Consider the following 22,523-nt stretch of genomic DNA (forward strand, 5'->3'; position numbering starts at 1 on the left):
TGTCACTTTTTTTAAATCCTAAATTAATTTATTATAATAGTTTTTTAATTAAAGAGTGTTTAGGGTTTGAGATACTTTTGATTCGAGAGTATTCTTTTAAGGCTTTTAATTTTTCTTTTTCGTTATTTGGTTAAATATCATTAAATAAAAATAAATAGATGTTTGATAGATTATGTTTTTTTTTTTTTTTTTTCTAAAAAAGTATTGATTTAGAATTGAAAGGGTTTGGTGGTCCAAAAATTACTTAATTTTTCTAGAGATATTATCTCGAACTTATATGTATATTTAACTTCTAATAGAACAAATGTTGAATTTCGTATTTGGGTGGGTGGGTGTGTGAGAAAAAAATTGAAAAAATATCTAATTTGGATTCTTGGCGTTATCCTCTAATTTGATAGTGAAGAAATGATGATTTTGATATTTTTACTTATAGTAAATTACATTTTAACTCTTTTGAAATTAGTAGAGAGTTATTCTTTTAAAGATATTAACATTAATTATAACACGAACGCGATAAAACCATTAAAATTTTAACAATTGTACAATTATATCAATCAAATTGAACATCGTATACATGAGTTGCGAGACTGTTTCTTAAAATTAGAAAATCCAAAATAGTTTTGTAGCCTTCTTATCTACAATTTACTCAATATCACAACCAAAAATATAAAATGGAGGTGAGAATATGGACCTCTCATTGTGTTCACATAATTGAACAAAACTATCCACTATGAAAAGTTGGCTTTCACAAGACCCACAATTATAACCATTAATCCATATTGGTTTCAAGTTATACATTAATATAAGTATTGAATTATTACATATCATATCTAAAGGAGCCAAACAACATATTTCCTAAAATTGATATTCAAACTAATTTGGTTCTCTTTAAACTCGAGCTATAAGAGCCCACACAATAAGAAATTCTAAATATTCTCTTATTTGGACAAAAATATAATTTGATTCTCTGATTAAAATGTATTATATAGTTCTCTTAATTAATTTCTTCATAAGATTATTACAATCGACAATATTAAATGTGAACAAATATCGTTTTTTTTTAAGCATTATAACAAAATTTTAAATGAATTATTATATTTTAATACGTAAGATATTGTACTTAATAAAGATATTAATATAACGTCATATCATGAAAAAGGTAAAAAAAAATATATGGACTTAAATTGTAAAGTTCTCATCTAAAATAAGAACGAAATGAGATAGTAAATTTTTAACTATACAAAAAATTACATCAAATACTTACTAAATTCTAAAAATTAAGTTAAAGTATCGATAACTTAAAAATTAAATAAATAAGATGTATCATTAAATAATAATAGTTTCGGTTATATCTCTCAACTCTGAAAAAGAAAAGTTTGATTCAAATATTATAGAAATGTAGATTACATAATATGAATAAAACAAATCTATATTATCTGTAATAGAACCCATATCAAGATAAAAACTATATACATATATATATGTATATATAGTTTGGATGGGAAGGGTGAAAGTTTTTGGGTATAGAATATTGTAAAAGGTAAAGATTTGGGAGCATTTAAGTGTAAATCATTGGTGGAATGAGTTGAAATAAAGTTGTAAAGATAAGAAAGCAATATGAAAAGATGGTGATTTTGGATTCAAAGATGAACTCCCTGCATGGAAATTGAGGAAACGACAAAAGCTGGACTTCACCTTTCGAACTAATTCTAATCACAACTAGCAACCTAAAATAATATATCCACTTAGTTTATTTATTTTTGTCGATAAGGAGGAAATGCAAGTTGATAAATATGTATATATATGCGTGTGTGTGTGTGTCTGTGTAAGGGTATTGTAATAAAGTGCATGGGCATGGGCGTGAGCGTGAATATATACATATATATATATATATATATATAGGTAGGCTAAGTCCGATTTTATTAATCTGTCAAAGCTAACATTTAAGTGGCAAGCACGATATACATATATATTATCAACCTACCCTCTTTGTGTGTTACATTCTCTGTCGGCAAGTAAAAAAGAGTTTTTCATCTTCGTACAAAATAAATCCAACAAATAAATATAAATATATACTTACCCAATTAAATTAACCAGCAAATTTCTTTTGAGTTAATAAGAACCTGCAAATGTCGAAAAAACTTTTCTTAACAGTGTTGGGATAAAAAGTTTTGATGATTAGTGAAAGCAGACAGTTGACTCAATCGGAGATTAAAAAAAAAAAAAAAAAAGAGTTCAAATATAATATATATATATATATATATACATACAATATCATAATATATATACATATGTAGGTACTTTAAGGATATGTTTCCTTCATGTGGTCACCAGCTAAATCTTGAAGGTCACATCAATATTAGCAATCTTTTTTCTTTTCCCTTCATTTTTTTAATAATTTCAGAAACATTTTTCCACTGTTGACTTCTATATATATATATATATATATGTATGTATGTATTGTACGTATACACGCGTATATACGCACACATAATTTGGCACAGGATAGAGATCTAACCCCAGAAGCAGATACAATAATCAAAATTATAATTCTTCTCCAATTTGATCCAAAGCAGATACTCCACTAGAATATACTAAACTACCAACAATAATGAGTTTAGTTCGTATCAAAATGAAAAATCGATGGGATAAAATCTTTCGAACTCCTAAAGCTAATACTTTAATTCTTGAAACTTAATTAGAACATGAAATAACATAGTTTTAAAATATGTGGTCTTTGTAATGTTCTTGGACGAAAATTTAAAATGAATCAATTACATTTGAAGAATTTGTCAACTTAATTGTACTTTCAAGACACTTAATGTTATTGAGACAAACCCGAATTAGATAATTAAAGATTAAGAACAATATATATATATATATATATATGTATATGTATATAATAAACCATAAGTACTCTTAAGTAGATTATATTGATAACAAAACTGTTAAATTTACTAAGATTAGAAGTGCATAATGAAATCTGAATCACATTATGCTTACAGTGTCTTTGAAGGATTATCATTATTATAGTTCATACCCAGGAGAAGTCTTTCTTCCAGACAACTTCATCGTTACTGAAATAGAAACCATCTTCTTTCACCAACCATGAGCATTTCTTGAAGAGGCTACATCGATGGCTATCCTCGGGAGCCTTAAACGCATCAAAACTCTTCCTCTTCGAGTCCCATTTCATCGTGCAAAAGTATCGGGTGGTTCCCCAAAAGTTGGTCCTTACTCTCCATCCAAAGTCGTCACCTTCTTGAAGGGCTCGTCCGCCCAAATCACTATCCTGCGATGAACACCAAATCACCAGAGGTAGGGATGAGTTGTTCCTAAAGCCATTGATTACACGAACATCGATCTCCATACCGTAGAACTGCTCAGGCTCAAAGATGGATAAGAAGAAGATGCACAGGCCCAGAAATGATAAAAGCAGAATGGTCGTCAGTGTCTTTGTGCTGTTTCTTTGGTTTGCAAAGGTAGCCATGTTTAGTGATGCGAAAAAAATGTCTACCTCTATCTCACCGCGCTGTTTATCTAAGTGTACATGCACGAAATCTTAAAATCTCATGATCTTATTCCTTAGGTATAGCCAAATTCTCTCTTTAATATCTCATGATCTCATTCCTTATATCTACACAATTGAAATCCACTTATAAAAGTGAATCCGATATGGTGTTTACATATAATGGCAACTCCAACTGGTGTGAGCAAGCAGCCACACACCACCATATATTTTCTATATGATTTAATCATTTGCTTCGACTTTATATATATATATATATATATACATATAGATATTTATCAATTTGTACTTCACACAATCTTTTGATAAAAATATAAATTAAAGCAAGTTAAGCTGACCTGCCTCTTCCAACTTTGACTACTTGATGCGAGTTTAGATGGAGCCTACCGCCTTAAATAAGAAAATTGTTAGATACAATATAATATGACTGATTATAATTACCATTTTACACCATGTGACAACCCCTTCCTGAAACATATAATTTACATTTCATTATTATTAACACCTGACTCAATCTCAAAACCAATAAGAACTGTCACCGGACTTTATAAGAAGCAGGATGAGATGTTAAAATTTGACATTTATAAAAAAAACAATGACTCTGTGTCTAGACTCATCCCTTCTCTTATATCTATCCAACAGAGCAGACCCAACAAAACCTCTTATCATTTTTAAAAGGATTTCTTTTCTCCCATAAAAATCCAAATGAGACTTCTGATCACCACCACCGTATCTGGGATATGCTTCTGTGTATCAACACGAAGCTAAATTCCAAAATTAAAATAACCAGATACGAACAAATGAAAGTGTAACTCGTTTTTTGGAAATAAACTAAATAGCAAATAGCACTTGCCAACTCATTATCAATGTCGACTACGATTTCATTGAATAACAATGAATTATCAATAATCCAACAGTAACTCCCTTTCATTCCTATCTCCTCTGTTCTTTGTTCACTCTTGGTTCTCCCCTAACCCTCAATTTCTCCACTGATTTTCCTTTCTCCTTCTCTGCTCTTCTCTCGCCTTCCTCAAGGCAAGGAGACTTAAACCCGAATCTGCTCTAACCTTCTTTTCCTTTTTCCTATAGTCTCTCTCCCTCTCCCTTTTTATTTCTTCACTCGACCTCCCTCTTCCCTGACTTTCTGCTCTTCTCCCTCAGAACCCTTTCTTTCAAGCGTCCTCGCTTCTCTGCTCTGTCGGCCGCCCTACCATCCTTCCCCATGCCCTGCCGCTGCCGTCTCCCGCTGTTTCTCTCTCTCTTGAAACTGACGTCAGGAGAAAATAATATCTTCCAAAACGATGTCGTTTCAGGAACATAAGGAAGTGGATGCTCGCTTGGGCTTGAATTATTTGTTGCCTTGGGCTTCATGGATTGAACGAAACAAAAAAAAAAAAGAAAAGAAACTCGTGGGCTGAGAAGGGTATAATCTTGGGCTGTATTTGAATCTGATTTGGGTTTGACTTTAAAGTAATTTGGGCTTTTTGCTGGTCGAAGTTTTCATTTGGGTTTAAGAAAAGTCAAGTTTCAAAATTTTCGTGATGAGTTGGGTAAAATTTTAAATAAATAAATAAAATAGGTGGGTTCTTCTATACATGCCACTAGAGATAAAAGGGCAAGATTTACAAACTGAGATATACTAGTAGTAATATATAATGGTAGTAGTGATATTTCTTTTGTTCTCAAAATTTGTTTAAAACTAATGAACAATTTGACTATTATTATTGCTGTTTTCATTACAATTTGCTATCATCTTTCACTAGCATTTTTTTATAAACTTTCTTTTCACTATTATTTGTTATTATTCGATAGTATTAATTATTGTTTTTTGAACAGTTGTTTAGTGTCAGTTCACATGATGTTAAAGTTAATTATAATTCAAGATAATTCTTACCCTACATGTCATAGCGATAGCAGAACTATTCTCCATGTCATTTAAATAGATTTTGCTTTGACTTAGTTGATGATATTTTCTTTTCTCTTACTTTTTGACAGGTGGATTCTTCAAAACATGGGGACGGAGACGCGCTCACATGGTGTCACCAGTTGGGAAGGTCGTCCTCGTGACTGTGGCCTGGTTAGTTTGGAAATCTAGAAATATGTTTATCTACAAAGATGAGGATGACTATATTGCCCCTTCCAGCATAATGATTCTTAAGCCTGCATTGGAATTTCAAATGGCTCACGCCATACACCATCCAAAACCCTGTTATCTATCTAGTCATGCCGTCAACATCTTGCACAACTGGCCTTCACGCAAAGTAACATTCCCATCATGTCAGTGGTTGCAAATAGCATCTCTCTACAACTGCATTCAGCCATCCTCATAATCAAATTGATGAGTTTAGGAGAACTGCTCAAAACCTAGTTATTAAGGTTGGAAACCCCAAACTCATACATCTCACAACGAAGTTATACACCTTCAGTGTGAAATACAAGTCTTCATATTTTGCAATTAGCACACTGTAATCTTGACACCATGCAGACTGGCTTTTCACTAACTGTCTTGAACTAGTCCTGGGCAAACGGCCACGGGGGCTGGTTTTACACAATCTCTCTTTAACTAGTCTCAGACAAACAAAAGGAGCTATTAAAATATGAATAGCTCAAACTCATAAACTGCACATCAAAGCCACGCGTTTTCTGTGAGACTCAAGTCTCATACCCTTGCAATTAGCATGATTAAAAAATTTTCCCTTGTTATGTGGTAAAGATTAAATTATGCAATGAACTAATCCATATTCAATCTGATCAAAGCACAAGTGTAAGAGAAACAAAGCAGAAAATAGCAATAGATTAAGAGATGAACAAAATCAATTGTTAGTAGTCCGAGATTAATCTAATTCCAAACTTCATATTAGCCTCTGCATACGGGCATCAACGTGTTTGCAAAGAATATAAAACAAGTTTATCCAAAATCTATAATAGTTTGACCTTATTCTAACAATAATTCTACTCAATATATAAGAAAATTAAATTCAACTGCATGGTAAGCAATCCAACAAACAGCAAATTATTTAAATCAATTACTGTTAGGATTCTATTTATTTGATTATCTCTTTCTCTTCACTTATGAAAAGAACGTTCAAGATTGAATGTCAAAATTAGCTATTATCTCACTTATCATAGCAATCAAAACTAGCCATCTGTGTTTCGAAATAAAAGAAAAAACCCTTATCTTTGAGCCAAAAACAAGCCAACGAACATAAAGAGCAAATTACTATACCACTTTGACACTCTGGCAAGTACTAATGATAACACTACAGAAGTCGTGGATTCAGTCTTCCCTCAAGCATCCTCCTCTTAGTGGGATGTATTTCCTTTTCCTTTGCGTCCTGATCTCAAAGCAAGACATGTTAGTTCATTCCAAGACTACATCTGTGACAAACGAATTTTGTTTATGAAATTTGTTTGACAAGATACACTTTCATTACTAAGATATGATAAAATTCTACATAAAACAATAAAAACTAATCTTTTAAAAGAATTTGATAGAAATTGAAATACAATGTTCAACTTTTACTTGAAATATTCAATGAGATTAATTTTTATTTATGCTAATAAACTTTTCATCTTCTCCTAACCAAACTAAGTGTATATTTCAAATGAATTCCAGAAAAATAGTTTATTTTTCCAAACTTACCAAAACGTCTAACATGTCTCTGTACTCCCAGGCCCTAGCTATGAATGGGCAAATTAGCTCTTCAGGTGTTCCACTAGCATTACTTACCATGCCTCTTCATATTTATTATACTTTTATTGATAGGTAATGCTCCAGGTAAACAGCATATAAAGGGATTAACTGCCACATCATGACAACATTCTCTTCCCTCCAACAGAAACAGCATCAACTATATGTAGACATGGCAAAGTACTTCCGTCCCTTGCATATCACTTACAAGAGTCCTGAAAAATCCTCTAGTAATTCCCCTCCCCCCTTTCAGAAACCAAGTTCAATGTAGAATATACTGTGCAACATGCAAAACTGGAACCACTTCACAGAACATCAGGCTAGTTCACTGAAGTAGAACCATAACCAAAAGGAAGGATTACCTCCTGTGCATTTATATTCAGCCCCGCAGCTAAACTCCACTGGAACCTGTACTATTTAAAATCAATATTACCATACCTTAGACGTTTTTGATGCGAACCTCAGCTTAGTGGCTATTAGTTAGGCCTACTAAGTGACTAATCACATCCTCAAGGCAAGAAAACTGGGTCAAGAACTTGTTACGAAGTTCAACACTCTCAAGATGACTTAGTTTCCATTGGGAGAGCCCATCGCTAATAGCCTTCATACCATTTTGGAGCAACTCAACCCCCTTGCTAATTTCATCAGGAAGTTTTCTTCTCTTGTTGGATCGATTTCCACCATCAATCTCCATACTTTGACAGTCTTCAACCTCTATACAGCTACTTGAACATTTTTGTAACATTTCTTTGAGAACGAGACCTTCCTTCTGAAGTAACACGAGCTGCTCTGAGCAAGGTGCAACTGAAAGAAGAGCCAGCTCCTTCTCAAGGAATATCTTCAACTCAGCCATGAATCTCTCCTCGTTTGCCTCATTCCCCGATATATGATCATAAGCAAGGGCTGCATCCTGTGGCACAAATCTCCATAGCTGATTACATGTGGTACGGGCACAAAAATATCCAAATGCTGTAACAGCTAAATGAACAAGTAGCCAATGTCTCTCTCTCAAAAGTATGTGATACAACTCCCACACAGCAGAGCTCCTTGGACAACCATCACTTTCCGAGATCTGCATGTGAGAAAGTCCTGCCAAGAAGAGAGCCAGATCTGATTTGCATCCATGCAATTCACTGTAACCTGACACCTGCCCCGAGATAAAAAGACTTTGAAGCCCCAAGATGACATCCTCCATCTCATCAGATAGATAAAGGTGATTAAGATTTGAGATGATGGCTAATATTTCACTCAGAAGCTTATAAAAATGGTCTTTCATTACTTTGGATGGAGGATTTTTTAATTTATGAATTACAGCAACCAAAAACTTCAGGGTCTTCATGTCAATATCAGATACACTGATCTGTCTACAAAGAGAATAATTGCAGGTAGTATCATTAAAAAGTAATGAGAATGATATTTCAGTACGTATTGAGCTAAAATTTAATAGTTGAACTACAAGATCATTCTGGATAGAGGCTTAAAAGGTTCACGATTGTTTTCAGACCAACATTTAGAAAGGTGTATAAAGATCAAAGAAAAATAAAAATAAGAATCTAATTGATATGTTATATATTAAAAAATTTTAATGAAATTATGCAAAAAGCTTTAATAGTTGCCAATTATATATTGTAGTCAATGCTAGGTGCATATGTATGATCAGTATCTCTCAAAATCAATCAAAATACTGTGCAACTGAATAATAGTTCTCATTCTAACTTACAAGCTGTGCAAGGAAGTCGATAGCACATAAATTGGAGCACCAAAATTTCCAAGATCGGAGGAACTTGAACACTTCCCATCAAAATTCTCGATGAAGTTAAGATAATCATTAATGATTCTTTTTGTGGCAATATTTCTCATGTTTTCTGACAGCAAATTTAGTGGAAAACCTTCCAATAGCAAGGCTATGCACATATCTGTTGATGATTGACTTCGGCCATCACCAGCAACACAATTGTAAACAACATCCACTGTGGCTGGAGTACCATAAGTAAGAATCATGCATATAGATCTCACCATTTTTCTGAGAGCAGAACCAGGAGAGAGAACTGATTCTGGTGATATTACAGATTTTAACACTGAGCAAAGTTTAAGAATAATGTCATTCATCATGTTGATCTCAGCATGACGCATCAAAAAGCACCAAAGTTCCATTACAATATCCCAACAAAGAAAATGCGGATGGAAGAAATTCTTGAGCAGGAAACTTTCTAATGCTCCCCAGGCAAGACTTGAAGAGATCACGAGCATAAAGGTTTTTAGAGCAAGCAAAACAGCTGAAAATACTGGCTCCCATACAAATTCCACATTTCTTCCAGAACCACAGAACATAGGAATTTGTGAAACAAGAATACATGAGTAGACCTTTTCATCAGTTAATATGTCCAGAAACCAACCAAGCTTTGTGGCAATTGCTAGTTTCATATCTTCTTCAAACTCAAGAGAATATTGCAAGAAACTATGAAATAATGCAACTCGACCAAGCAACAATACTCTTGTCTCCGTCATGCCCTTCAAACTTGCAGAAAATATTTCACTGCATGAAGGTATCCAGTAAGGATTACTTGAATCTCCTTGTGTCAACCTTGTACAACCTTCATCCACGAACAAACAGTCCAAGATTTCATGTTTCAAGTCTTGCTCCAATTCAACTGAATTTAGCAAAGAGTTAACTAAATCCATGGATGTTTTTTCTAAGAGTTCAGTCATTATTTCACTGGCAATTTTAAAAAGCTTTTCCTGACTAAGTAAAAACTTCAAGAATGAAATCATCAAGACACAGAGTGTTATATCCTTGTATACAAGATATGCTTGCCTTGGGAAAAACATGGATATTTTGACTGCATTTATAAGGTAAAACTTCACCGGAACAAATGTCCTTCTAGCTTCTGTTACAGATATAGTTTCCTTTTCCGAGGACCAAGCCTCAGCTGCATATTGGAGAGATTCATTGACCAGAGAAATTAGGGAAAGGATAATGTCTGCTACTTTTACCTTTGCAGCCAATGCCCACTTCCCGTGCTGAAGCAATGTAACAACACCTTTCCATGAGATATTAAGAATACTAACAAGATTACCACCATCTTTAGCGGCAAGTATTCCCAGCTCACACAATTTCTCTACAGTAATTGCTGTTATGCTTATAACATGATTCCTAATATTTGTCTCTTTACGTTGTCCGTTGCCTTTATCTTTCTCAAGTTCTGCATCACACACGTCCCAATTCACAGCTTGAGAATACTCTTTGCAAAGCCTTATCACAGAATCAATTACTATTTGTGCAGCTTTAAGTGCCTCTTGGCTAAGTGAATCAATTCTCTGTACAGAAAATGACAAATATGCTTAGGAACAGATATCAACTAGATTCCTTAGGTATATGATAAACAATGAAATTAACAACAATTTCAACCCTCATATGGCACAATGTTCCAGTTGAAAAAATAGTAATTATTAGGAGCAAAGACAAAACGTCAGCAAGAACAAAGCCAGGTTTATCATGATTTTAAATTAGTTCAGACTAGGAACAAGCTTGTTAGCATACAAATAATTATAAAAGTTTCTTATTAGATTAAATTTTTGGATAATTGATCACAAAATCAATTATTTTATGGTATCAAAGATAGTGATCTAGTGTACAAAACTCTTGGCTGACCTATTTCTGTCAAAAAATAAGTTTACATCACACATGGTGGGACTATACTTGATCAATGCTTTTAGCCTGGTGTATTTGTGCGTAATGGAGTATATTAGAGCATAAATAATTGACTATATCATTTTTATATCAACTTAAACTATGGGAGTAATAGGCTCAATTGATACTGAAGAAAACTCAAGAAAGTTGGCTAGTTTCACCTTTCCTTTTATTAAACAGATTTAGGTTTCACTCATTTTGTACAATCTGAAGCTAGAGTAAGTCAGCCAGCCTGTCCAACATAAAAGAACATTTTACAACACAGAAGTTAATGAAAGCCTAAAACAAATAAAAACAGTTAATGGTAAAAATGTAAACTCCTTGAATGCTAGCATGATGGTCCAAACAAATTTTCTGACCTAAATGACTAGCTCTCAAAAATTTACACTCAAAATTATTAATTAGAGTATCATATAGAGAATACATATTCTGATGTAAAATAAAAGAATTAAAAAATGACTCTTATGTCACAATGAATCAAAAACTGCAAGGAACAAAGAACCATAGCATCTCATCAAATCCAATGAAATTTCTAGTTCTACTTTATGAATGTCCTTATGTTCACAAAATTGAGCTAATATATAGACAAGCACTTGATTTTTGGGCGAATAAACCCTAATTCAAAGCTTAATTTAAGACTCCACTGGCAAGCAAAAAATGTTCTTTTGGAGGCTAACACTAATAATTTGCAGCTGTAAGTGGCGCAACGTAGAACATTGGTTCTATTCATAAACTCTACACCACGCACAAAAGACCTGACTAGTTATGGACACGACAAAGCAGATTGCTCCAAAAGATTATAGTAAAATGATTATGTCGTGATATTGACACTTAAAAGAACTACCCTCTTTCAGCAAAGAATTTCAATGTGTCAACAAATTCCATACTATTCATAATATATTAATATGACTAGCAATTTTATCATATGGATGGTACATCATATGAAGGATTTGAAAACCCAATACCTTGATTTGTGCTATCGTCTCTTTTGTCAATTTCAACTGTTCCAAGACGAAGTTTTCAACTGTAACCATTAAGGCCTCATCATCACTGGATAGTGAATGTTCATTCATGACTGAAATGCTTGCAACTGAGAAATTTAAGCAATCCAAAAGCAGCTGCCCGAAAAGAAAACGAAAACATGAAAAGAATTAACACAGCATTGTCAATGACAGGGAGGCCTAAATAAAACTCAAGTATTGGCTTAAATTGCAAAAATTACCAAGGAACTACCAGAGATAGCCTTCCTACGTACTAGGCAGTTTACCAAGTTTTTTGAGATGTCAACTCTTTTAGATATGATCTACCTGAAAGAAAACACTGCAATGCTCTTCTTCAGGAGATTCCTCAGTGGACATGGTAGACATCTTTAAATGCTTCGCACACCATAGGCTTGCCTAATAAAAACATAATAATACAATTAAGAAAATTTTAAAAAGATAATCTTTAATAAAAATTTTGAGAAAGAATGCACACCAACATACCCTTGTTCCAAGGCCAACAAACTTTCCTAAACATCCAGAGAGGTCGAAGTCTAGACATTTGGAAGCCACATGCAGTATGGTCTGGTTTAACATACACTGGGATATATCCAAGCACGTGAAGTCTTCCCAAAAGATCCAGCCTTTTGTCAAGGAAAGAAAAATAATGTGTCATATAGATCATTCTGTAGCATATACGATGAATTACATAAAACAACAGGCATTTGCAGACTAACATTTATGATCAGCTGTTTGACAGAGTCTTATGGTGCTTAATTGTTTTATAACAACACATTTAGTCTTTTTACACCCTTCTTCATGGATCCTGTGGTGAGTAAACTCGAGTTCCACTTGGCTGGGTGAAGAGTGATTTGCCATCTAAGGGTGGAAGACTTACTCTCATAAAAAAAAGTTCAATGGCTAACATCCTCATATACTTCATGTCCTTGTCGACTATTCCAGTAAGTGTGCTAAGAAGCTAGAGGCGACCAACTCTAGGTTCCTTCTGGTTGATTCTAAGGAGAAGAGGAGATACTACCTAGCGGCTCGATGTGATGAAGTAACATCTTCAGAGGGGTGGTTTGGATGTGAGATCCTTGGTAGAATTTACTCTTGCACTTCAAGGAAAGTGGCTTCGGGGGTTCATGAGGGAGCAAGATGATTTACAGAGAAAGGTGGTAGCTGCTAAATTTGGGGTAGACAATTCAGGATGATATGCAAAGGAACCTGGGGATCTGTATGGAGTAGGGTTGATCAAGAGAATTGGCTTGGGTAACGAGGACTTTCATTGGTGTGTTAAATGGAGATTTGTGTCAGGGAAACAAGTTAGCTTCTGAAGCGATGAATGGATGGAATGAGGGGCTTTGTACTTGCAGTTTCCATCAATTTTTGCCACAAATCAGAATAACGATATCTCAGCTAGACATCATGGGGTAGGTAGTGGTGTTTGGCTTTTTGGATCTATCAAGGAACTTAAATTATTGGAGGATCAGTGAAGATATGAGTCTTCTCAATCCCTTTTCACATGCAATGATCTCTAGAAGCTCTAAGGATGAACCTATGTGGAGTTTGAACTCCAGTGGTCTCTCTCTATGAAGTCGTTTTACATGCATTTGATCAAGAGAGAGAAAGGGAGTGAGCAGTTCCCAGCAAGACTGATTCGGAAAGTGAAGGCAACTCCAGGCAGTATTTTTTGCTTGGAAAGCAGTATGAGAGCACATTCTTACTTTGGATAAGCTAATAAGGGTAAATCCAAGAGAATGGATGCTATTTGTGCCAAAAAGGTGCAAAGACATGTAACTCCTTCATTGTCTGTTTGCACAACACCTCTGGTCTTTGGCTTACAGCTTGTTGAGATTGAACTATTTTTGCCGACACAATAAGGGAGGAGCTTTGAGCATAGAAAAGCATTCAAAGTGATAAACAATCCATAAGGTTTATCCCTTTGACTACCTTTTGGGCTGCTTGGAAAGAGAAAATAGGAGGGTGTTTCAGAGTACAGAAAATGATTTTTGTACATTTAAAGATTCATGATTCTAGGCCTTCAGTTTTTATTAGAGGTCAGCTTTTGTATTATGGTTGGGATTTTGGGACCTTATAAACATTTTATTAGAGATGTAAATAATTTTGTATATGCTTTGTATTCTCTTGGTGCTTTATGAATATATTATCTTTTTTTCTTCTCATTAAAGAAAAGATATGAAACGAGAACCAATTTGGCTTCCACACTTAATTAACACATTTTGATTATAAAAGCGGGGAGGAGAATAAACGAATTTAATAACTGTTATACAAGGGAGAAAATAATTGATAATTGTTCTCGAGATTGTCAAATATGTGACTTTCTTTGTTATTCATATTTCAGGTGAATGATGGGAGGAAGGAGTGGAGAGAAAAGGCCTACGACCAAAGTCGACATTGAAGCAAATGGAAAGAACAAACACCTTCCCTATTTGGCAAATTGCTTTCTTTTGTAGTCCTACCATTTTAAAAGCTACTCTACTACTGTATAATGGGGCAGTGGCTAGAAGAAATAAGGTAGGGAAGTTGTTTGGAGAGATTGAAGAAAAGAAGAGTCAATAAGCTAGGGTATTGAACTTTTGACTTGTGTAATCAAACTTTTAAAAGGTTTTAATTTTCTTCTTATTCTTGTTTGATTGTATGCTAGACTGATGGAGATTCTAAGTCTAGATAAATGATGCCTAAAATAATTAAAAAGGTACATTATAGAGGCTTAGCGGGTACTAAGTCTAAGGAAAGTAGTTTCTATTGTTCTTTAGCCATTGAAGAAGTTATTGGTTATGGTTGTGCTTTAGCCAAAAGGCATATTTGGAGAATAAAGGTACTGCATCCCAGAATAACAAATCTACGGGAACATTTCGCTAATTAAGAGCTAAAGAACGGCATTCAGGGGGTTTGCCAACTTGTCTTCATGTGACTGCTCCGTAATCTCAAGATGGTGAGTGTATCTGCACAGTTATTTCCTGCTCGACTTGTATGACTAAGGACCAAGTATTCGATACCAGCCATCAAGGTACAACAACCCCTGTGGATGAGCTTCAGTGGATGGTACGTTGAGCAATCCTCTTTGAATAAGTTGATCACTTTGAGGGTATCTGATTAAATGATGATCTTGTTCAGGTTTTTGTGGCCAGGGAAGTATAAGCATGTTTCACAATAAGTTCAATAAGTAAGGCATTTAAAGCGGTAGTTTTAACAGAGTATCCTTCGAGATCTCTCATAATCCAACCATAGCTCATTTGTTTTGAGTTGTTAAGAAAGTAGTATCAGCATTAATCTTGACCCCCAGTTGAGGAAGGGGGACCCAAAGCCGTGTATGAGTCTTCTTCAGATAGGAGTTTGAGTAGTCTTGGCCACTGATTTTTGGAAGAACTAAAAGTCATACCAAGCTTTAGAAATAATAAAATATAACGTAGTTGAGTCACCAGAGAAAATTGCATTTTTCCAAGCTGACCAATTGTGCCAAGATACAAAGATGAACAATGTGGCCAAATGACCTTATCCCTCACTTGATGTGGTGTATGTGCGTGTTATGCTTGAACCAGTTATTACACAGGAGAGAGAAAAAGGTTATGATGAATACCAGGAACAATGAGCTCCCAAACTCTTCTCACATCACTGCAGTCTCTTATGGCATGTATTACATTTTTGGCACCTGAATTGCATAGGCCACAAATATCTTCTTGAGTGCACTAATGATTTTCTCTTAGCTCATCTGTATAAAGTCTATTTTGCACAACAAACCAAAGAAAGAATTTTAGTTTTTTCTGGACATTAATCTTCCACATAAAGCCAATCTCACTCATCCTAAATCAACCATCCTCTTTCTAACAATTTCAAAGTGGATTTACAAGTAGACAATTTGTGCTTCTCAAAACCCAAGTACATTGATCTAGGGTGTCACAATTAACTAGGAGGGGAGTAGTGAACACAATGGCTCACAACTATGATTTGATTCAAGCTAGCAACTACGGTCAGAGAGTACAACTTTAACTCATTATCATGTAAATGAATAATAACCCCTTGCATATGTATAAAAGGTTGGTGCCCCACCCACCAACCATGCCACAAATATCTTCTTGAGTGCACAAGCGACTTTTTCTTAGCACATTTCTGGGAAGTATAGTTTGCAGAACAAGCCAGAGATAGAATTATAGCTTTTGTGAACATTTAATCTTTCGTATGCAGGCCCAGCTCACTCTCACTCCTTCTGAATCAACCATCCTCTTGCTGACTATTCAAAAGCGGATATACAAGTAAACAATATGTTCTTTTCAAGGCCCTAAGTACATTGATTTGAGGTGTCACAATTAGCAGGGAGCTGACTAGCTAACACCAAGGATCAAGTTGTGGTAGGCAACAGCGGTTGGATTTTATCGACCTGCCAACCATGGTCAGGACATATGTCCTTTACTTTCATCTTTTAACTTTTTACTCATTCTCACCTGGATGAATAATAACCCCTTGAGTATGTACAAGAGGTTCGTTCCCCAACCAGTAATCATGCCACAAGGATACATGTTCTCCATTTGATACCCCTTACAGTAGCCAGGCTTTATAAATAGCTTTCGATATCTAGGAGATCGAGTTTTTCATTTAGCCTGTTTTTAGAATGCCATCTTTAGATACTTCTGATTTAGAGCCTTAATCCATGTTGCATTCTCTCTATTGATCAATCTCCATCCTTGTTTGGCAAGTAAACCCAAACTAACATGTCTAGTAGCACGGAGATCAAGATCACCCTTTTCCTTCAGCTTGCAGATGTTGTCCTAGATAACAAGATGGAGCTTCTTATTCTCCCCTTTGCCATGCCAAATAAATCTCCTAATCTACTTGTCAATATTATCACAGATTGAGCAGGATAGACGGATTGTTTGCCTAGTATAGGTCAAAAAAGCGGTCAATACTTATTGGGCTAGAATAACCCTTCCTGCTAACTTCAAAAAATTTTCCTTCTCACCCTCGAGTTTCTTGGACATGTCGGTAGCTATATGGTGGAAGTTGCTCTTGGAGACCCCACTATGAGAATTATACAAGTTATTTTCCAGATTCTCTACCAATTCTATGTTACAAACATCATTGATACCCTTTAACTATCAATAGTCAACCTAGTAGATGTAATTTATTTAAGGACTATATCACTATAAATACTTGTGCTGTTTACCTAAAAGTATTTTATTTTATTGTCAATTTTCATATTGATAAGTTTCAAAGTTTTATATATTGCTCCTGCGTCACTATTCAGCCCCTCCAGGTGCACTATCATTTTGTGCCCACAATGTCTAAACTTACATTATAGGGAAACTATTGTAAATGCACTGGTCTTTTCTTAAGCACATTTCAAATTAATAACATTTTGTTTGATGAGCTCCTACGTCTTATAACCAAATGCTTTATTTAGCCAATACGAAACAAGTATTTTAAGCAGGTTAAAGATAAAATGCCCACATTTATTCACATAAAGAGGTTATAAACTGCATAATTAGTAAAGAAATAATAATTAGTAAGAAGAATGAGGAAGGAAAACATAGTAGACTGGATACTGTTAGGCATTCAACAACAGAAGCCACATCAGATTTATCGGGTAAATCTAAGTTGCCGAGCTCTGTGAGCAATTGAACCCGAGTCTCGACAGCCTGAAAAATTAGACCCCAATTCACGTCACTAATGACAATTTAGCAAAGATAATTATAAGTTGAGAAACAAGTCTACATCCCATATCAAAAGCAAACAAACAATATAAATTTGCATTTGGAGGCCTAACACTTCAAATGTCCTTCAATTTCAATTCTCGGAAATCAAGCAGAGAACCATTACAGCAAAAAAAAAAAAAAAATCTACAGAACTAACAAACAGCGATACACATTTTTGTGTACAAAGACTTATGTGAACAAACATACATAAATTTGGAAAGTCAAAAGTCAAAACATCTTTCTGCAAATAAACAGTTCCTATGGTCCTAGAGTTTGAAAAATAAAAAAATGATGACAGAAAAACGAAACAAATGGAAGCTGAGTGGGTTGAGGAAAACTTAAAAAACGGAGAAGTGAAAACCGAATGCAGAAATCCGAAAGCATAAATGAGAAAAAGAGAAATTGACGCAGACTTCAAAGAAAGCTTACATCTGAAGATTTGATGGCTTCCAGCACGCTCGACAAATCCCTCGCTCGCTCCATCTCTCTCTCTTTCTATCGAATTTTGTTTTGATTTTTGATTTTTGATTTTTGTTATTCTATTTCAAGTTTTCTCTCCGCCGACTTATGAAAGCTTCGCTTTCCCGCCTTTAAGTTTCCCTCCCTGAGCCTGCAACATTTTTGCAGTAATAATAATGAGCAATCTGCCTCATTCCTGAGGCCCTGAGCCTGCAACATTTTTGCAGTAATAATAATGAGCAATCTGCCTCATTCCTGAGGCCCTGAGCCTGCAACATTTTCTTCTCAGTTTGGCCCAAAGAAGAAGAAACTTCTGCATTTTAAAAATGATAATTTTAGGATACAAATACCTTTTTTCCAAACACGAAAAAAAAAAATCTTTTATTTTATGTTTTTAATTACATATTTATGACATAATAAAAACATAAACAATATAATTTTTTAAAAAATACTTGAAATTGTTTCTAATTTTATTTAGTCATTTTCCATCATTTTGTTGAATGTTAACTAATATAATTTTGTAAATAAAAATATATTTATTATATTAATTGTTACGTTATTGTTCAGACTAATATAATTTTATAAAAAAAAATACATTAAACTACAAAATTATTCACAAGATTGAACTTAAATTTCTTGTTACACTACTTTTTATCTATTATCATTTTTTTCACTCTTATCTTCTCGAGTTTTATCATACTAATACATTTTTTTATGAATATAATTTTTTCTATTATTATTTTTTATCTCGAAAAATTAAAAATAAATTTAAATGATCATACTAAACATAGTAACATGTATTATAATAAAGTCACATAACGATGTTGTATTATTTAATAATTCTGCTCACGGATAATTTTATATTTGTTAAAAAATTAAACAAAATAAAATCATAACTAAATAATATTGTGTGAAATTAATAACTAAGATAATATAGTAACATATATGTAGTACTTTTTATTTAATCATTCTCGGGGAAGCGTTTTGTGTAAAGATAATAAGGATATTCATGTTTGACTCGATTATTTTTTTTATGTCACTCATTCTTTTAAATTGTAAAATAAAATTAATAATTTAAAAAAAAAAATTAACGCTTAGGACAAATTATTTAAAAATTTACTTTTATTTATTGTAAAAACTAATAATTAACAAGTTCACGGTATTGACTACCTTCCTTGCTAGAATACGAATGTATGATGACATTTATTCCCTCGTTTTTGTTAGTTCATATTTCAAACACTTTAATTTTTATTTTAAATATTTTTATTTTTTTTATATTATTTTAAAATATTTTCATCGTCGTCTCACTTAAACATGATTTAAATTTGAATTTTAAAAGCAAATACAAAATATAAGAAATTAAAGTGAAAAAAAAAAGTAAGATTAAAATGAATTTGATTACATTTAATTACGTCTATGATTGAACAAATCTCTTATTTGTGTATGTAACTCATATCATTATTTATAGTATATCACAAGTTAGATATATGATACATTATTATCTCATTTCATTTTATATTTAGAATTTTTAAAATTAGATAAGTAAATCTTAATGTTTGATTCTACTTTCAATAGTGGGATTTCCAAATTTTTTAACCAGTATTTTTTTTTGGAATTTTTTTTCCTGTGTCACCAGTGTAATATATATATATATATATATATTTACATAGCTAGGTAACCATGGGATTAATTGTATTTATATTTTAGTTAAGTTCAAATTTAGTAACTTTATACTGATACATGTTGATTAAACGTCTGCATGCAAGACCAGCTGACTAGATGGATTATAATTTATTTAAAATTATTTTATGATAATAAAACCCATATGGGAATACAAATTTTACACACATAATTCATTCGGTTCTTCCATTTGGATACCAGCACCGCGGCTCCCTCCACTTCCACCACCGCCTCCACCTCCGCCACCCTGTCCAAAGCCACCTCCAAACCCGAATCCGAACCCTGAGCCGGTACTGCCTCCTGAACCACCACTTTTGCCGCCAACGCCTGCAGAGCCACCTTCTTTCCCGCCAACATCACCGGCAGAAGGTGATGGTGCGGATGCCGGTGATGGTGTCGGAGGAATCTCAGAAAGTGATTGAGAGTTGAAGCCATTAAAGCTTATCAGAAGTAGTAAGAAAATGCTTAGCAAAGGAAAACGAGCCATGGTTTATATAATCAGTGAGAACTTGGTTTTGATGAACTCCAACTCTATCACCACTACACACACATATATATACATACACACACACATACAGGGATGTTACCCAGTCTGCCTGAGAAAAGGGCGAGAGATGATTTACGTTACTTGTATTGCGGGCTTAATTTACCGCACAAACACTTTATTTATATATATAATTATTACAGAAAAGTTAGAATATAATATATATATATATATAATTTGTTCATATTATTACCATTTTTTAAAATCAGTCTGTTTAATCAATAATTATTGTCGAATAGTAACTTAAAAATCGTCAAGCTACTTTATTCCCGACAGGCAGTTTAGTAAATCACAGATATATAGACATATATATATATATATAGATCTACTTTAAAACGTGGTTAGGTGTGTAGTTTACGTTAAATTAAAAGCATCTGTAGACAGACTCAAGAAGAACGTGAAGGCTGAAGGCCCCATGAGCGTTTTCAAGCAATAATCTCAGTGATACACCGAAAGCCTCTTAAATAAAAACAATATATAATTATTGTATATTTGTTTTTTTCAAGGAACAAATTATTTATAATAACGTGTTTTGGGAAAGAAATAGTTATAATAATCAAATCGTATAATGCTTAATATTAATTAGTTAATGTATTTGTGGGAAAAATACTTGATCAATTAGTGAATAGATATTAGGTAGCTTTTTTGGGGTAGGAAAAGCTAAAATTTTGCCTTATGTAATAATTATTGTTAGATAATATTAATTTTATAAATTTAATTAAACCCAATTAAAAAATTAATCACCCTATAGAAAATAAATAGATATAAAATAAAGTGCAAGATCATAAGATGTTTATATAAAAAATTTTGTTGATATAGATGAAAAAAACTACAACAGTCAATTGTTGTAATATATTTTACTCTAGTTGTAGACTAGGACAACATGTTTCTACAATCTAAAAATATCACGATATAGCTCCCCCTATAAAATTGAATATGTACCTTGAAATATACTTCTTATTGTAAGGATTACTTGTCATATCTGCATTTGTATATTTTTTTACAATTGGTTTTGAACTACCTAAATATAAGCATACATTTGAGCTACCTCTCAAATATTTAAAAATTCAGTTAACTACTTCCCAATATTCTTTCATAGGATTCGAAAGAAAGATACTCACTATTTCAATAGCATATACAATATTAAGTCTGATACATAATAGTTGTAACAGCCCGGAACTGAAAATGAAATAAATTATAAATTGAATACAGAAGCGAAATAATAGAGTTATGATTTACATTCCTTACACAGTAATTTTAAATACCCAATAAGGTTACAAGAATATTTCGTCTAAAAGAATAAACGAAAATCAAAGAAATAAACGAAAAGTAGACAACTGAACATCCTAGAACGACATTCACTAGCTTTTGAATGAGTCCGCGTGGTAAACTATTCACAACCTTCTTGTTGATCGGGATCTGGATCTTGATCCTCTTGATCTAAAATAGTTAATGAATGGGTGAACTACACTACGCTAGTAAGAATATCTCATTACTCACCGATACAGAAAATGAAGGTTGGTAAAAATCATAAAAATAACAAATGGAACTCTTAATTTAACTAAATTCATTTATCATAAGTAAAATTATTTATTGCATACTTACCGTCTTCGAGATTTTCAAAACCGACCTATAGAGACAATAGCTCAACAACATCATAAATAGTAAGTAAGAATAACAACTTTCTATTTTTTTTTACCTACTGGTGTCCATGGAGTCCATAGAGATATCTCACTATGCGTAAACCAACATTAAACATTGTCAACTAACCGACCGTCTCATACTCCCTTTGGTATGAGCATCAAAACACTATCCCTCAATACCCCGTTCGGTATGAGGGTGAAACGGGCCGTCCCTATACCCCGTCTGATATGAACACCAAAATATCAATTCTCAATACCCCATTCAGTATGAGGGTGAAACGGGTCGTCCCCATAACCCATCTGGTATGAGCACTAAAAATACCAATTCTCGATATCTCGTCCGGTATGAGGTGATATTCACGGTAGAGTTCTCTATGTACCCCGTTTGTCTATTATCTCTCAAGATATCCAATAAGGCTATCATTCATTCATTCACTTAACCAATCAATTTTTCGTTTACATTTAATTTTCAATTTCATAATTTAACTCTAAATCAACGCAAGACAAATAATACATGTATCAAGGAAACATAACCGAATCATTTTAATAATTTCAGCATATTATCATGTATTTAAAACTATAAAATCAAACA

General features: G+C 33.5%; 2 protein-coding genes across 6 annotated transcripts; both read right to left on the bottom strand.

Annotated features, from left to right (window-relative positions):
* Positions 1-2,903: 2,903 nt before the first annotated feature.
* Positions 2,904-6,407, bottom strand: LOC110814011 (Plant self-incompatibility protein S1 family). The gene has a single exon (XM_088215355.1). It carries the CDS (start codon positions 3,488-3,490, stop codon positions 3,035-3,037), a length of 456 nt encoding a protein of 151 aa, XP_088071481.1. The 5' UTR covers positions 3,491-6,407; the 3' UTR covers positions 2,904-3,034.
* Positions 6,408-6,542: 135 nt separating this feature from the next.
* On the bottom strand, positions 6,543-18,259 carry LOC110814019 (holliday junction resolvase). Of its 5 annotated transcripts, none has more exons than XM_088215350.1 (8): positions 18,035-18,259; positions 17,456-17,548; positions 12,396-12,530; positions 12,219-12,308; positions 11,877-12,029; positions 8,941-10,538; positions 7,173-8,584; positions 6,543-6,864 (listed from the first exon to the last, which is right to left on the bottom strand). In XM_088215350.1, the coding sequence occupies exons 1-7, from the start codon at positions 18,086-18,088 to the stop codon at positions 7,687-7,689; spliced, it is 3,021 nt and encodes a 1,006-aa protein (XP_088071476.1). In that variant the 5' UTR covers positions 18,089-18,259; the 3' UTR covers positions 6,543-6,864; positions 7,173-7,686. The 5 variants fall into 5 exon arrangements, with proteins under 5 accessions (XP_088071476.1, XP_088071478.1, XP_021897023.2 ...); XM_088215352.1 differs by having other exon boundaries at positions 12,396-12,535; positions 18,035-18,052; XM_022041331.2 differs by lacking the exons at positions 17,456-17,548; positions 18,035-18,259 and adding an exon at positions 15,496-17,447 and having other exon boundaries at positions 12,396-12,535.
* Positions 18,260-22,523: the final 4,264 nt, after the last annotated feature.

The sequence above is a fragment of the Carica papaya genome, chromosome 3 (genome assembly GCF_054855325.1).
Source record: "Carica papaya isolate Zhongbai chromosome 3, ASM5485532v1, whole genome shotgun sequence".
Classification (NCBI taxonomy): Eukaryota; Viridiplantae; Streptophyta; class Magnoliopsida; order Brassicales; family Caricaceae; genus Carica; species Carica papaya.